The 16,892-nt window shown below is 38.3% G+C and overlaps 1 protein-coding gene across 2 annotated transcripts; it reads right to left on the bottom strand.

Moving 5' to 3' along the window:
* Positions 1 to 3,346: 3,346 nt before the first annotated feature.
* Positions 3,347 to 15,615, bottom strand: LOC306850822 (phosphatidylinositol 3,4,5-trisphosphate 3-phosphatase and dual-specificity protein phosphatase PTEN-like). Of its 2 annotated transcripts, XM_079386730.1 has the most exons (10): positions 14,609 to 15,615; positions 11,102 to 11,186; positions 10,905 to 10,949; positions 10,773 to 10,816; positions 9,337 to 9,575; positions 9,072 to 9,213; positions 8,285 to 8,353; positions 6,839 to 7,005; positions 6,151 to 6,474; positions 3,347 to 4,285 (listed from the first exon to the last, which is right to left on the bottom strand). In XM_079386730.1, the coding sequence occupies exons 1-10, from the start codon at positions 14,691 to 14,693 to the stop codon at positions 4,100 to 4,102; spliced, it is 1,386 nt and encodes a 461-aa protein (XP_079242856.1). In that variant the 5' UTR covers positions 14,694 to 15,615; the 3' UTR covers positions 3,347 to 4,099. The 2 variants fall into 2 exon arrangements, with proteins under 2 accessions (XP_079242856.1, XP_079242857.1); XM_079386731.1 differs by lacking the exon at positions 8,285 to 8,353 and having other exon boundaries at positions 14,609 to 15,378.
* Between the last annotated feature and the right edge of the window lie 1,277 nt (positions 15,616 to 16,892).

Here is a 16,892-nt window from a genome sequence, read left to right as displayed (position 1 = left end):
GGATGTTAGCCTGGTCTAGCGTGGCCGATCGTCTCTGGGGAAAACACGCCATAATCCTCTAATCCTTTCCCCTTGGGATTCTGTCTAATCAAGCGCTCTTTAAAATGAAAAAGCGCACACACACTGAATACTAACACCCATACATTGCAAATTCTTGTCACTCTGTATCTGGCGCAGCTCTTCTATAAGTACAGTGCTGAGCTTTTCCTTCGGAGACTTTGAGACATCAGTTCAGTGTCTACATTTATACAGGTAACCTCCTGGATTTAATCATAGAAACCTGAAGGAGCGGTGTTTATTTATTGACACTGGAGCGAGTATGCGCTGTCCACAAACAGACAACCATAATGTTTGAGCATGACAGACATTAAAGGATTATTTGTGGTTCCACACAAGTTAAGCTCAATCGACAGCACTTGTGGCATTGTTAATTACCACTTGTCTATCCTTTTCTTTATTAAAAAGGTAAAAATCTGAGTTGCTTACAGTGAAAGTGAATGAGGCTGGTATGTAAATGTTGAAATACTAAATGTTTGAATAGTATAGGCACAAATAAACAACATCAGTGTTGAAAGCTGTGGTACTAAGTAGCGATATATTTTCTCCCGTATTGTAACATACATGCAAATGATTATGGAAAGATTATGGAAAAATAAAAATGTAAAAATTGGAAGAAAAAAAAAAGTTATGACATTCCAATTAAAAACTATGGAATATTTAAAAAATAATAAATAAAATGGATGAACCATTCATAAGATCATTAAGATGCTTTTACAAAATGGGATTATCATTAACCTAATGTTAATTTTAAAGTTCAAATAATGCATAAAGTTCTAACAGAATTATTGAAGTGCTCTCTCATTTCTGCTTTTGAATCTTTGAACATTGGCCCCATTTACATACATTAAAAGTGCTTCAGTGTAACCTCAATATTTGTTTGGTAATAAATATTACGCCACAAATGCTGTTAACTGGCCTAAATGTATTAAATACAGAATATAATACCAGACTACTTTGATTTGATCTCAGAACACAGCTATATTTGCTAAAAATGTCAAAGTCAAAGGACAAAAATAGTGCAGCCCCTGTACTTCTCTCAGGGCTGTTTAGCTCTTTTAAAGAAATGCAGAACCTGCCACCCAGGCCAGTTAATCCTCACTTCCTGTTTCATTCTGGGCCTAATCCAAACATAGCACAGCTGTGCGCTAACAGCAAGTTTTTGCCAGATTAGTTTCATGCTGCCCAACAGTGTAGATGCAGGGTTGCCAGGTTGAGCAAATACTTCCCAAACAGGGAAAGAAAACGAGACAAACGTGAACATGCTAATGCTGCAATTACGGTAGATGAAATACTGAATAACTTAAAGCTAAGGGATTCCCAAACTCTAATCAAATCACACTGTTGTTGAAGCTGCTCTTAAAATCCCCAAAACTGCATAAGAGGGCACAGTGGTTGCCAGATTGTCGTGGCATTGCATCAGCGACAAGTTCTCAGATGTAAACTGGAGGCGAAGCCGTTCTTGGTGACTGAACCTCTTCCTGATGAAAGAAGCGGTGCTTGCCGACAGAGGAGGGCAAGCACCTCATTGGTCATTCAGCACTGGTTTCTATGACTCCCCCCGTTGAGCAACCAATTAAAGTGTAGCGGAACAGTTCCCGTCTCCATCATTAGCTGGTGTGAGTCTAGTTTGATGTTTTTATCAACATCAGAAGAGATATGACAGGATGGCATGAACGGACAAAGGGGGGTAAAACTGACCGAGAGGCAAATCAAAAGCAATAGGGACGACAGAGATGAGAAGGAAGGATTATATATCCATGTCCTCTCCTCTTTGTTATGAGATTAATATTTTCCTCTATGTCTATGCGCTCTAATCTAATGACTGCAGGAAGCTACAGATATGCAGAGACAGCATGAAGACTGGACAATTATATGGATAGACTAGTCAGATACTCATTCCCACAGTAACGATCAAGATATTTTTATCATTGTAATTATAAGACTCAATTTTCACTAGTACTTACTATGAAGCACTAAGCCCTAAATAGCTGCCTGAACTAACATCTGCTTCAGACTACTGAAGTGCTGTGCCTAAACCCATCAGAGGGATTTGCATCATGTATGTCAATCTAAAAATATCCTCATCAACCTGGAAATCCAATAGAAGTCCCCCATTTCATATATGTATAATAGACTGCATTATAATAGCAATAATATAGTGAAATGCATTCTACATTCCCAACTCAAGAAAGTTTAACAGCACAAACAGGAAGCCAGGAGAGAGCGAGCATCCAGCATTGACCTTGTTTCAAAAGGAAGCTTCGATTTAAGAAAAGACTCAAAACGATGAAACCCTCTTAAAATGACATAAATATTTAAGGAAAGAGAGGAAAAAGAGGATCACGGTTTAAAATTCTGCCCAATTCCTCAAAAGCAAAAATATTTCACGTTAACTAACAAATAGCCAATATTAAAAATCTATATTTTATACAGTTCAATATTTGGGGTCAGTAAGATTTTTTTTAAAGAAATTAACACTTTTATTCAACAAGGATACATTAAATTGATCAAAAGTGACTTTAAAGTCTTTACATTGCTACAAAATTACATTTCAAATAAATGCTGTTCTTTTGAACTGTTCATCAAAAAAAAAAAAAATCAGTTTACATTTAAGCAACACAACTGTTTTTAACATGATCGTAAAATGTTAGAATGATTTCTGAAGGATCACACGAGATGGAATGACATTAAAAAAAACATCTTACTAACCCCAAATGATAGTGCACTTTTTTTTTTTTTAAATCACTGACAAAAGAAACTATAATTTTGAATTTGGCAATTTAGGCATAACAATATAATGTACAATATAAAAACAAATGTAATCTTCAGTAAATAAAATTAACATCTAAGTATTGTTAGCGTTTTAAGGCTCAACTTGTCAGATAAAGGCTCAGCTAACAGTGTAAAATAAGGGAAGTGAGCATTAACCAAATATAACACTGATAAATTAAAATCGGCCAATGTGGTGTCTATACTGTATGTATGCATGTATATATACACACACACACACATGTATATACATATACACATACATATATACACACACAAACAATCTCAGCTTGAAGTCTTGATACCGATTTACCTTTGTGAATGGATCTCAGACAACCGTTTAAGAGAGTTCTGACACTTCTGTTTTAATAAAAACACATCATATAGCATTTATTAAACATGGACACTGACTCCAATGACATGCACACCAATTTGTCCTTTAAATGTTGAGTGTTAACATTATTGCAAACACTGGTTCCCTGCGCTTTCATGTATTATATTTTTTATTATCTTAGGATAAAAAAGAAAAAAAGTAAAGAAAAAAACACAGACAATTACATGGGATGTCGTGTTTTTCTGCATAATTTATCGTTATACACAGTGGGGTGGGGGCGGGGTAGGTTGTGAGGCTAGGAAAAGGAACGCTGGCACGCCGTAGTCTTTGTACAACAGCCTGAAGGACTACGTACACCAGCACACACCGCGCAGGAAGGGGTCAAAGGTCTTAGCGCCTGCGGACAGCACGAGAAGCATTCACAGTAAGGGGAGGAAGAGCGAGGGAGAGGGGGAGAGGGTGATTGCAGCACTGGCCTGGGTGAAGACAGGGAGAAGGAGAGATGTGTGGTCTGCTCTACCTCTCCGCCCCTCCCCTCCCCTCTCCTCGCCTGATTGCCTAAATTTGTAACGTCTTTGACACAAAAAAGGGATTTTATATACACAGAATAGCTACAGGACCCTCCCTCCCACCTCAGGCAATGGTGTTGTTATCCACACATGAAATTCATCGATCGAAATGAAGTAAAATAACATATTGGTCAGGATATTTTCTTCGTCCGTGATCAATGGCGTTCGACACGACTGTCCTCGAGCTGTTGGAGGGGTAGGGGAGGAAGGGTCCTTTTCTCTTCAGTTTATTTTCAAGTTTTCTCCTTTTTTTTTATTTCACTGGTGTTGGTTGGTTTTTCTCATTTTGTCCGGCATGTATTTGTTTGTGTATATGTGTGTGTCTTTGTGTGCGTGTGTGTCTGTGTGTGTAGATGCCAAAAAGTGTTTAGACTTTTGTAATCTGTGCGTGCTGTTCCTCGTCAAAAGGTTCGTTTTCTGGATCGGAATCAGTGGTGTCTGAATAGCGGTAGTGATCGGGTTCATTATCACTCACATCCGGAGTGACAGAAGTTGAAGTGCTCGCTTCTGAGTTTGAGGGCTCCTCCACGGTCTTGGTGAAGTACAGCTTCACCTGACAAGAGGCAAAAGGTAGCATAAATATGAGTGCTTTGCAGAGCACAAAATTAAACAGATTCTTAATGTATGAGTCAGCATTTCTTTTTTTTTTTTAATTCGCTGCCGTTCAAAAGTTTGGGATCAGTAAAGCCTGTTATACGTTCCGTGTGCGCCGAGTCCGCTAGGGTATGCATGACATAAAAATCATCTGAAGGTGTGCGCGGAGGCTCTGCGCCGACATCCGCGTGCCTCCCATTTTTTGTTCAGTAGGCTACAAAAGCACCAACTGCGCATTCGCAGGCTGTGTGAAGAAGCCCGTTGCTATCCGTCGATAAAACAATATAAAGACAGCCAGATTTGTTTGTTCACATGATTATTTACTATTCAAGCCGATCTACATATGTACCGATCTACTGCACATGTATAGAACACGTCTGGGAAGTGGACCACCAGCGCACGCTTTCGGTAGTATAAATACAAGTAGTCCACATCCACGCTGTCCGTGTACGCGTCCGGATTGCTCATGCGGAAAGTATAACAGGCTTAAGATTTTGTTTTTGTTTGTTTTTTTAAATAAGTTTCTTCTGCCCATCAAGGCAATATCTATTTGATCAAAAATGCAGGAAAAAAAATCCTGAAATTTTGTGAAATATTACAGCAATTTCAAATAACATTTATCATTATCTATTTTAATATACTAATTTATTCCCGTGAAGCAAAGCTGAAGTTCCAGCATCATTACTCCAGTCTTCAGTGTCACATGATCCTTCAGAAATCATTCTAATATGATCATTTATAATCAGTGTTGAAAACAGTGTACTGCTTAATATTTTACAGACTGACAGACAGATAGATGTATTTGTTTGATATAATTCAGTAAAATCTAAAATTTTGTGAAAGATTACCATTTTAAATATCTGTTTTCAGTTTAAATGTGTTCAAAAATTTTAATTAATTCCTAAAATTTTTCTAATATGCTGATCTCGTGCCAGATTTTTTCTTTGTGCCCATGCAGAAAACTGTTATGCTGCTTAATATTTTCTTGGGAACCATAATTACATATTTTCAGGATCCTTGTGTAAGGAGAATGTAAATGTCTTGTCACTTTTCATCAATTTAATGCAGCCTTGCTACTAAAATTTTATTTTTCTATAAAGAGTGTTCTTGACCCCAAACCTTTGACACCATCAAAGTGTGTATATATACACATATACCACAGTCAACCATGAGTCATTTAGAGAAAAATAAGATACTGTGATAGAGTAATATTTGGAGTCATGTGATCAACGCCCTAAACCCAAGAGGATAAATAAAACATGACTGTAAGCGTACATCAGTTAAAACAAAAACACAGAAGCTGTACGATTTAAATAATAAATATATTCAATTACATTTTGACAAACATTGATTTAAACATTTAAAAACCCACACTGCTGAGGTCTCATATTGCTGCAATATTCAAGCAATCTTGTCTCCTGTCTTCAAATTAAGTCATGGTTTGCTGCCAGTAAAACAAGTTATTAACTTATTCATAAATATATAGAATATTAGAAGAGTACAATACAATTCTGTCGTAATGTATTCACTTCCACACAACCCTTAAGCAGTTAAAATCTTTGAACCCTTATTTTGGCAGAAACTTAAGAGTTTCAATGCGCAATTGACAATATTTTAATGTTCTTCATTAAAAAAACTGTCTTTTCCTTTTCTGAGACTTGGTTTCACATTAAGTTTGTATAACCTGTAGTCACCAAATATGTTTGAAATTATGCAAATGTCGAAATAAATACAGTGAATCTGGAGTATTTGCATATTTGCTATATAAAGCCATCAAGCTACTTTGATCAATCCATTGTTCAGTGTTGAATGGTGTGCCCTCACCTTGAAGTTGGGTGAGAAGTATCGGTTAGCTTTGTCCTTATTGGCCTTATCCAAGTCATTCTTCGTTAAGGTCAGAATCAAGTAGTCTTTATCTCCTTCCGCTACTCCTGCTCCCTCTCCTCCCCTTTCTGCACCCTTTTCTCTTTCAAGTCCTCCCGCTACGATCCCTCTCTCCTTCTCTCTCTCACTCTCTGCCGGAGAGCTCTGGCTCTGAGAGGAGAGGCTGTCCACGTCGTTGACCACCGACCCATTCTCCACTTTCTCCCCAGCTTCCTCAGGACCCGGGATGAAGAAGGTGTTTATCCAGAAATGGAACATTTTATCCTGCGAACACACAGCAAAGGTTTACATTTGGGCATCGGATAGCCATAAATAGCAAGTGTTTACAAACACAAATACACATTCCAACAACTGCACTTATAAACACATTTATATGAAGCAGTAACACAAACACACACAGGACAGAGATGCTCTTTTTGGAGAAGCAAAAATTAAAATGAGGAAACAAACATATTTAGAACACACGCAAAAAGACGTAGTAGCTGCTAAAGCAAAGGTAAAACAATAGGAAAACCACAAACCACCAAAAGACAACACTTCCCTGCAGCCTTGGCAACGGGGTCAAGATCCTGTGATAGTGTACCAACGAGATTATGGGTCATAGGTCAAAATTTACACAATAACTTACCTTCTTCATCATCTTGCTTTGTTTGTGGAAGAATTCCACCTTGATGTCGCCACAAACCGGAAGAGGCTGAGGGAACTCAAAGATCATGTGCTTCTCTTCCCTCCGTGTGTGGGCAGGATTTGATGTGTGTATCTTAACTTTTAATTGATACACGACGAACTGAGGGTCTGTTTGATAGAAGAGAGATGGAGAGAGTGAGAAAGGGAGGGAGACGGGGAGGAGGAGGAGGAGAATGGTGGGAATAAAATTTAAAAAAAGAAAAAGAAAATAAAAAGGTAAGCAAAAGCATTGTATTGAGCAAAGAGGAAATAAAGAAAGGTGTTAATTATCAAGGAGCCCACACTAAGTGAATTAACTCCCGGCTCTGACATCATCAGTCAAAGCAATGTCAGTGATTAGAAACGGGCTTGATGCAAAGGAAGAGATGCATCCAAGAACAAGCACCCAGCCGCCCCACCCCTGCATGCACCCAGCACAGTCAGCATGTAACACAGGGAGGTTTTTCTTTTAAACAAGTACACTAGGTGTGCAGTATGATAGTACGCCGTCAACCTAAAGATTTTTTTCTGTATATATACACACACACACTACTGTTCAAAATTTAAAAGAGACAGGAAATTATTTTTCGTTATTCAGCAAATATGCATTACATTGATTAGGTAAAGACTTTCACAGTCACAAAAAATCTATTTCAAATAAATATTTCATTTGAACTACTCATTAAAAAAAAAAACAGAACAACTGTTTTTAACATAAACAAGATAAGCATTTTAGAATGATTTCTGAAGGACTGGAAGACTGAAGTAATAGTTGTTAAATTCAGCTTTGCCATTACAGAATAAATTACAATTTAAAATATATTACAATCAATATTCAATATTATTAAAAAGTTATTCGAAAAGTTGTAACATTTCACAATATTATTGTTACTGCTTTGTTGATTAAATAAATTCAGCCTTGGTAAGTGTCTTCCAAAAACATTAAAAATGTTTTACCACACACAAACTTTTAACTAGGTAAATAACCAATAGTACATATATAACATTGTAAAATATTTAATATAATTAGTAACAATAACAATAATGTAATAATAAAATAGTAAATTGACACTTTAAATGTAATTCATACCATGATATGAAATTTGGGTCATACCGCCCACTTAATGCACAGCAAATTTATTCAGAGTAACTTGATTCATTTAGAGTTCTATCATTATAATTATTAAACTGCTATTTTTTTGTTCTCGATGAAAACATAACATTTCAAAGGGTTTTAGAGCAGATCAAATATTTAAGACTTCTTTCTACATGTTTCTGGGCTCCTGCCTGAAAGAGACTAGAGCATCAAACGCTGTACCGAACTGTACTGAATGCAGTACAGGGCAGTGCCTTTCTGACATTTGAAGACAATTCCGTTAACAGTAGTAGTAAAGTAATGCCGTTTTACCCCAGTGCCAGTTGCCTTTCTTGAAGCCCTGGGGATTCACCTCACTCCTGTTTTTAACAGTATTGTCCCCTTAGAGAGAGAGAAGGAAGTTAAACACCACCACCATCAGCCTGGCCAAGAGCTCGGCTGCACCGCACTGGCCCTGGCTTGACAGCCATCTCACACACTCACACACACACACACACACACACACTCACGGACTGGAACTGTGGAGTCTACCTTTGAATCATGGGAGTTCTGAGACTGACTCTGCACTTTTAGTTCCAATTTTGATACATGAAGAACTTCCCAAAAATGGGAGTGATGTAGGGTGCAGTTCGGGTTGGCGTTCAGCCTGGCTGTGGCGCACAGATCCACGAACAAAACATGAACTAGCACACTATGTACGAATGGGGGGAGGGGAGGACAGAGGGCGAGATCTGTGATGTCATTATACACGAGACTGTGTTGTGGGCTGCAGGAGCTGATATGTCAGAACAGAGTCCTCAAGGGAAATTTTTAAAGAAAAGAAAACAGGAACAGAGAAAGACAGCGTACCCATGAGTGTTAGAGTGTTAGGGACACAGCCAAAAGATGTGGTACATGTGACAAACACAACGGCAGCTCCTTGTGAGTGTGACCACAACCCCACATGACAGCATTATCAAATAACACACTTTCAAAACATCAAGATTTTGTATGTACAACATATATACAAATATGCTTTCTTTACACACCATCATTCCAAAAAGCTGAATTGTGACACATTGTCATGTTTAAGACAAGGTTAAAGGACAGTAAGACTTACTGCAGGTGCCCCCACTGAACATGGGCAGAGTCTGGAAAACCATTTTATGGAAGAGGAGAGCAACGGGTTTATATTCCAGCTTGTTCTTCAGCAGGTAGCTGTAGTAATACACATACCTGCGCTGGCTGGGAATGGTGACCCCCTGAAAAAGAAAAAAGAAAATGGCCTAGTAACTTACACAGAAAAACTTGGCAATGCAGTCCAGCTACGATAAATTATCATAAATGCAAAATCATAAATAAAATGCAGAACCAAACCGTCATACTTTTTTATCTCTGGTCCTGACTTCCCCATAAAAGTCCAGTGCCTCTTGTGCCTCTGAGAACTTCCTGCGATGCAACAAGTAGGCGCATATCATGACCCCTGTGCGGCCTTTGCCTGCCTTGCAGTGGATAGCCGCCACGTGGTTCTCGTCTTCGGACAGCCACTGGTCGAGATCCTCGCAGAAAGGCTTTATTAGTTCCAACTGTGGCGGGTTATGGTCCTCGAAGGGATATTGAGCCACTAAAGACAAAAAGGGTTAAGATTCAGTCGTCAGGGGATTTTAGAATCACCTTTATAGTCCTTCAGAATTGGATTGAGAGTGAGAACGTTATGATAGAGATTACTCAGGTACTGATATCATGAAATATTGATATCATGTTAATACTATAATCTGGTTGACACTCAAAGTAGGTGGCTCTAATGCAAGTTGCCACTTGTCATGAAACAGAAAAAAGACAACGATGCAGCACGTAGCTACTTCTGACACACAAAATCATGTCGGAAGAGATGACGAAACCAAGACACTCTACCAGCATCTGAAAAGATTTTGCTCTCTGATGTGGGACTCTTTTGGATCTTGAATAAAAACGAGATGTTAGAAAACTTGTTCTGAAGGAAGTGTTGATAAGCGGTTATTTTGTATGCTTTTTGTAGCCTCACTTCAGTCATACTTTGAGGGCAATTCATAGGCAAGAAAAGAAGAGAAAAAAAGTAAAAATTTTAAATATTTAATACCATTATTGTGAATTCTTTTGGCCACAATAATCATGTAATCAAAATCTGATACTGTGAATGGTCACCAACTAAAACAACAGAAAATCTTCTGCAATTCAAATTTCAAAAGCAAACTCATTTTTAATAGTTTCATGTTAGGAAAGACTTGACATCAAGTGTTATTGCTTGCCACTGCATGTGATTAGCACAAAATCTACTTAACTTCCCATCAATACCAAACCATCTCATCGAACAACTGAAGCAGACACTCAAATAAGTTGTATATGATCAGTTATATATAATGTGCTATGAACGGTGAACTTAAGAAAAGAAAACCCCTCACCACTTTCGAAAATCCTGTATCATAGTCTGAATCTACAAAAAATGCTGTGCTTTATCAACCACAAGGCGATTTTTAGTCGATTCTGACCACACAAAATCTGTAGACTGGCTTTGACTTTGTGCAACTAGCGCTGACTCCTCCAGACTGCAAATCTGGGCAAAATTTGTGTATTGTTTTTCAGCTTTAAAAATCAAATGGAACTGTTATATGTCGGCTAAAAGAAAAGAGCTTATATCTTTCATTCAGGTGTAATTAAAGAGACACTGCGGTGAAGTACTTATGTCATCACTACTTTCCAGACAAAAAAAAAAAAAAAAAACTAAAAGCCCCAGTTTAAAAATTTAAATGTAATACCGTAAAATGAAACTAGATGTACTCACCCCTACAATTGAATTTGGATGCATCGTAGTGTCGTTCAGCACATCTGGAAGGAAAAGCACAACACTGAGCACCCAATATTCTTAAAATAATCACTTATATTGTGTAAGTACTCAAATATAACAAATACTTACAGATTATAAATTTTATAATGATTTTTATGCTTTGAATCTAAGAATCTGGAAAGAAAACAACAACATATGAGAAAGACTGAAATGACAGTATTTTCTTTTGGAGACTGTGATTAATTCTAACTTACAAAAACACGTTATTGTCAAATATGAAGTGGGATGAACTAAAAGAGATAAGACGTTTTTCAGACTGAACTTACCGAACAACATCATCAATGTTATTTCTGTAGACTCCCTCCAACCTTTCAGCAGGGAAGCCCATTGCAATTATATTAGGGTATATGTCTGATATGCTTGTTAAGGAAAATAAGGTGAACGTACAACACTTTACAAGACTTACAAGTTAAAGGAATAGTTCACCCAAAAGTGACAAGGAAAAAACATGACGACAATCAAAAAGACAAACATGCAGAAACATAAACAAGGAACAATATTGGATATTTGGACAGAGATCCCCAGAATGTGTCATTACAGGTCAGGAAAAAAATGCTGTAATGCAGTTCATAGTTTAGATCGCTTGTAACTTACCCAAGACTTCAAAATCAACAAGGAGCAAACAAAGGCAAAACTTGTGATACAGAAGCTCAGCTGTCTGTAAAGTATAAATGTCACACTCTCATCATCATCATTATGCATTGACCTTTTAGCAAAGCGTCAGACCGTAGGCACACGAGTGTCTGCACTTTCTACCTACGCAAACCAGGTCAAACCGCTTTACAATCCTTACCTACACCAACCAGGTCAAAGGTCACCAAGCAGCCACTGTGCTTATATGCAGCTCACACTTAATCAAGCAGCTTTTTGACAAGGCAAGACAGTGCAGTCTCCTTACAAAGCCTCATTCTCATCCATTCTTTCACTTTTCACCGCCCTTGCTCGCTGTGCATCTGCAGGCATTTCTACTGTACGCTCTCGCTAACATGATGAGTGCAGACTCTGGGGGAGGTTCACACCTCAACCACAACACGGTGGAGAAAGAGGGAGAGAAGTTTGTTTCCTGTCGTAAACTGTCAGAACAGAAAGCCAGAAGCTTTTTAATTGGATGAGTCACGCTTATTTTTAGCCCAATTCCTTTAAAACGGTTAGCGACTCATACATCATAACTTCTGTTAAAGAGATCTAAAGCACTAAAATAGCAGGTGTTCACAACTAACATACCCTCAACAAACCACAATAGACCAGAAAAAAAGAAAGGAAAAGGTAGGAGAATTGTATTGTTCATCTACAAGGTAAGTTGGTTTGTACATGGAAAGGAAAATGTCACCCCAATGAAACTTCAAAATAAGACAATGGCAAACAAAGCGTTTACGAGGACTCTCAAAGCACAGCGGGATAGTTTAAACCCTTCCAACAACAAATTCAATAATCAAACTTCTTCAAACAAACTGATTGTCTAATCTGTAACTGCATCAGATTTCCATGTTTAACAAGCCTTAAACACTTTTAAAAAAAAAAGTGAAATCCACAGCTTCCTCCATGTCAGAGAAGAATGATCGGGGCTCACAGGCAGGACAAAAGTAGAGATGCACTGATAAGCTAAAACCACTCATTCGTTGATTTAAAACCAAGCATTCATTGACATTCAATGACAATTTTCTTGTGCACATTTTATGCATATAAATATGGAACGTCAGTGTAAATAAAATATACAATCAATCCCGGCAGGTTCTTCACATGCAAGTAACGTGCACCACAGACAACAGAACAAGGCATCTGCATTGCATCCCTCTCTTTCATCAACTGCCAAGCAATATCTCAATGTCAGCTAAGCAATGTACACACAGTCACATTGATGGAGCCAGCGGTTTTAACATGTAAACCATTTCCACCCAGAATGCTAAAACACCCTCCACCCTTCTGAACATAGCTGCATGAAAGTATACTGAAATGACACTTAAACCACACACACATAAACAAAAAAAAAAAATCTCAAATCAAGCAAAGGCGAAAGAAATTAAAGCTGCAACTTTTTTTTTTTTTTTAAATACAAATGTAACATGAGCAACAGAGAATACGGTCATTTAAATAAATATTTCTGATGAAGAACTGAGGCATTAAAAAATCTGCAGCTCTGACAGCTTGTATGACATTTGACCTTTCCCAACATGCTCAGTCAGTACGCCAGTGGTGTAGCTTTGCAAAACCAGAGGTGAGATTCACTGCAGCGGGGGAACAGGCAATAGTAGACAACCATGATCATCACAGAGCTTAACAATGATGACCAGCAAGACTTTCGACTATTTCAAAAACCCCCAGAAGTTAGGATTTACTGACCTCACTTACGAAATCGGATAGATTACTCTTATACTTGACATCTCGTCCCATTTAAAAACGCTTGTCTGAGACAACAGCAGGCCATTTACTGTCAAATACCTGACCTGCCACACTTCCTCAAATATACAAGGCTTAGCAGCAGTAACATCGAACCACTTGCTGGTGCAAAAACTGCACAAGAACAATCACATCTGCTTCATTCTCTGAATCGTGAAAGTTAGAAAGACCTCACCTCACAAACGGTGTTTGCGCACAAGACCCAAATTGTTAAAACAAAAGGCCAGACGAAAATGAGGAAGAGGTCTAAATGCTGAGAACAAATGAAGATCTATAATTCCTTCAATAGTCATGAGTTCACAATCAAAAAAAAGGGAATTTCCACCAAACTTCTGTTTTTCTGTGCATGTAAATACGTACGAAGAATTAAATATTCCTTTTGTTTTATTTGGACATTTTGAGAGTCAGTTATGTCAGATTCTAATTCAACTGACAGCTTTGGCAATTGTTATTAAAATTCTTTACAAGTGAACTGATTTGGGAGTTCATGAGTTGAGCGTTTTTCAATACCTGATATCGGTCAACCACTATTATAGATACAATAAATAAAATGTTGTGAGTCATTACTATAATTTATCACTTGCCCACAGCATTTGGAGTTGATGACAAAGCAGGTTACATGCTGACCTAGACACATGACATGACATTAATTACCTTTTTGATAGGCTAAAGATGTTTGATATTTTCTTGCAATATGGACCAAGTCGGACCTTCTTTGGAGTGACAGGGAATCCTAGCCAACTCGATTTCTCTTCACATGCATGTTAGGAAATCAATTGATTCCAAGATTTCTAAGAACAACCAGGTTAGAACACACTCCACACTGCATTATCCATTAAGTTCACTGTATAGACCTCTCATGTCATTACATGATCAATAGTGCTGTCATTAGCTAGTAAAAGAAATCACGGATTTGTCAATACACACTGATTTGTTCAATCTCTCCAGCAAACTGCTGTCATTGTTGTGCTAATCTCATATAGAAGCTGTCATGCACACACTGATGTTCAACAAATTGACAGGGCATCTCATACTGCATGTAAAATTGGCAGTCTGGAAAGAGACTGTCTGCCATTACAGCCATGTAGCTGTCAAACCAGATATCTGCGTCCTACAAGACAGGTTAAAAAAAAAAAACAGATATTTCATTATTAAGACAGTAAGAGCGTCATGACTAAGCATTTTAAAAAGGTTTTGCCTAACATATACGAAGACATTAAAAGAAGGAAGCCACGTTGGGAAAGCATAGCATAATTCTCACAAAGCCCTGTCGTTTACAAGCTATGACACACACACACACACACATACACATATATATATATACACACCATGAAACATATATAAGTGGCTCAGACAGTAAATATGAACAAGGATACAAGTTAAGTCCAAATCGAACCCATCCTCTTGATATCGCCTCTTATTCCGACTGACTATTAATTTAATTTTTGCAGCCATTGCCATGACAGCAGTTCAAATCACTTCAGTTTTATTCTGTTTTTTTGTTAGAAAGTTGTGTTTGCTCGGAATGGCTCTGCGCCTCTCTCACCCTTGAGAGTGTGTGTGTGTGCGCGCGCGTGTGTGTGTGGCCCGGTGGGTCTCTCGCAGCGGGCCGGATTACAGCTTCTCGCAGACGGGCCTCTATCCGCTCCGGCGCAGCAGGCCCGACTTTCCCGGTCCCGATCGCTCAGTCCTCCGAGCTGCTGAAAAGGTCCTCCGATCCCGCGGCCCGGTCAAACCGGAACGCATCCGATATAATAACAACAATAGTAAGGCAGAAGTCTGTGTGTCCGGTGTGCGCGCCGTGATCAGGTCCAGAGAGAGGAGCGAATCCTCTCCATCTCCGCGCGAAGAAGAAAACACACAGGCGAGCCTTTCCCGACTAGCATCGCCCGCTAGCCACCGCTGCTAAACCCCCCTCAAAACCCTCCTAACGAATGATCATCGTCGTCGCTGGATGGCCAAGTTGGTTCCGTGAAAAATGACAACTGACAGTCTCCACCTGAACTGTGTGCTAGATATGCGACGGTAGCCTTTGGAGAAGCGTTACGGTGTGCGGTTTATCGGCGGGACTCATCTCTCCTCAGGGCGCTCCGCAGCTCCGCTCTCAAACTGCCATCATGGCTTCCCACGGAGGAAAAAAGAACGTAAATCCGGCACGTTTAACCAGAGAGAAAAAAAACATATCTTGCCGCCACCAGCAGAAATAGTGCGCGGACGCGTACCGTTTAGTGTTTAAAAAAGCGATAAGAGCAGTCGCTTTTAAAAAAATATCAGCCGAAGAAAAAAATAAACCTCTACAACACGCTGTGTACAAAGGAAACGAGGCGAGTTCCCAAGCGCGATGGTAATAAAGCGACATTCGTGTTGAAGGGCGGAAGGATATGATGAATGTGAGGATGTGCGCAGTGCTTCTCCCTGTCAGAGCGGTCACGTGCGCGCACGGTGTCGGTACATTGTTTCGTTCCACGCAGAGCACTGGTCTCTCCCCCACAGACATCCAATAGAGTGAGTAACCTATATTTTCCTAGATGATTTTTACCGCGGACTCTGTGGGCCTCACGGGGCCCCTGATGATACTCTGGGGGTCCACGGAGAAGATATTTAAAACATAATTTTCTTGCATTCTCGTTGGATTTATAACTATGAACTCGTTTCTAACTTTATAACTAATGCAGTGATTCTCAACCATTTTGTTCCCATTGTCCACAACAGAGCCCCCTTAGTAAGGATATGGATTTTTAAAATAAATATGTTTTTATTCACAATTTATACACAATAATATATGGTGTAAAATGTATTCATTATAAAATTCACTAGAAAATGTCCATGTACATAAATATTTAGATGTCTTTATGGGTCAAGAAATCACACTTAAAATATGAATGAACAATATGAATCACAATTAAATATGAATTATTTTAAGAGATCTTAAGGCCTCTTGGAAGTTTGCTGAAGCCCCCTACCCTCCCCGGCCCCTTGGTTGAAAACACTGAATTAATAACCTGTTAAGCAATCATTGCTATATGATTATTGTTTATATTGTTAAGTAACTTAAAAAAAAGTAGCCTATATAAATGTTTATTAAAAATTATTATTTAGAAAATAATCTACTGCATTTATAAGAAAGATCAAAATTACATTCAAATTGCTTCTGAAGATGTTTCATGTGTTCATACTTTTATAATCTGTAAAAAAATATTTTTACATTTTTTAATTTATTTAAAAATATTCCTACTTTTAAATGTTCAAACTTTTATCATCTGTACTGTACTTAAATATGTGCAAATTTAACATTAAAGCACTGTTGTCTTAGGTGTGTGTTATCGTAATATTAGACTTCTAGTATGTATGAGTATATTTATAGTTTCCAATTAAACAATTTTTTCTGATGGCACATGTAAGGCCATATAGGAGCTGGTTAAAGCATTGACACTGTAATAATTGACCTTGCGCCACCTGTAGTACATTACACTACAGTGTTGCTTGCTCTTTAATTAATAAAGGCACCTATTCACTTATTCTCCTTTCACATGTATTATGAAAAAAGCTAAGCAAAATCTGAGCACCTTGAAGAATAAAGGAATTAAAAAGGTAATTTGACATGTTAAAAGAAACTAAAATCACAGTTTTGTCTCTGTGTATTAGTAATAATGGTATATA

This window comes from Barbus barbus (assembly GCF_936440315.1).
Source record: "Barbus barbus genome assembly, chromosome: 30".
Lineage (NCBI taxonomy): Eukaryota > Metazoa > Chordata > Actinopteri > Cypriniformes > Cyprinidae > Barbus > Barbus barbus.
This window is presented reverse-complemented; position numbering and strand designations above follow the sequence as displayed.

What these genes read in the sequence shown, in the direction of transcription:
- LOC306850822 (XM_079386730.1), bottom strand. Translation starts at nt 14,693, where the DNA reads ATGGCAATGGCTGCAAAAATTAAATTAATAGTCAGTCGGAATAAGAGG. An exon ending in CATTATAAAATTTATAATCT is followed by an intron (nt 10,817 to 10,904) that starts GTAAGTATTTGT and finishes TTTTCCTTCCAG; the next exon opens with ATGTGCTGAACGACACTACG. An exon ending in ACTTCTCACCCAACTTCAAG is followed by an intron (nt 4,286 to 6,150) that starts GTGAGGGCACAC and finishes GCCTCTTGTCAG; the next exon opens with GTGAAGCTGTACTTCACCAA.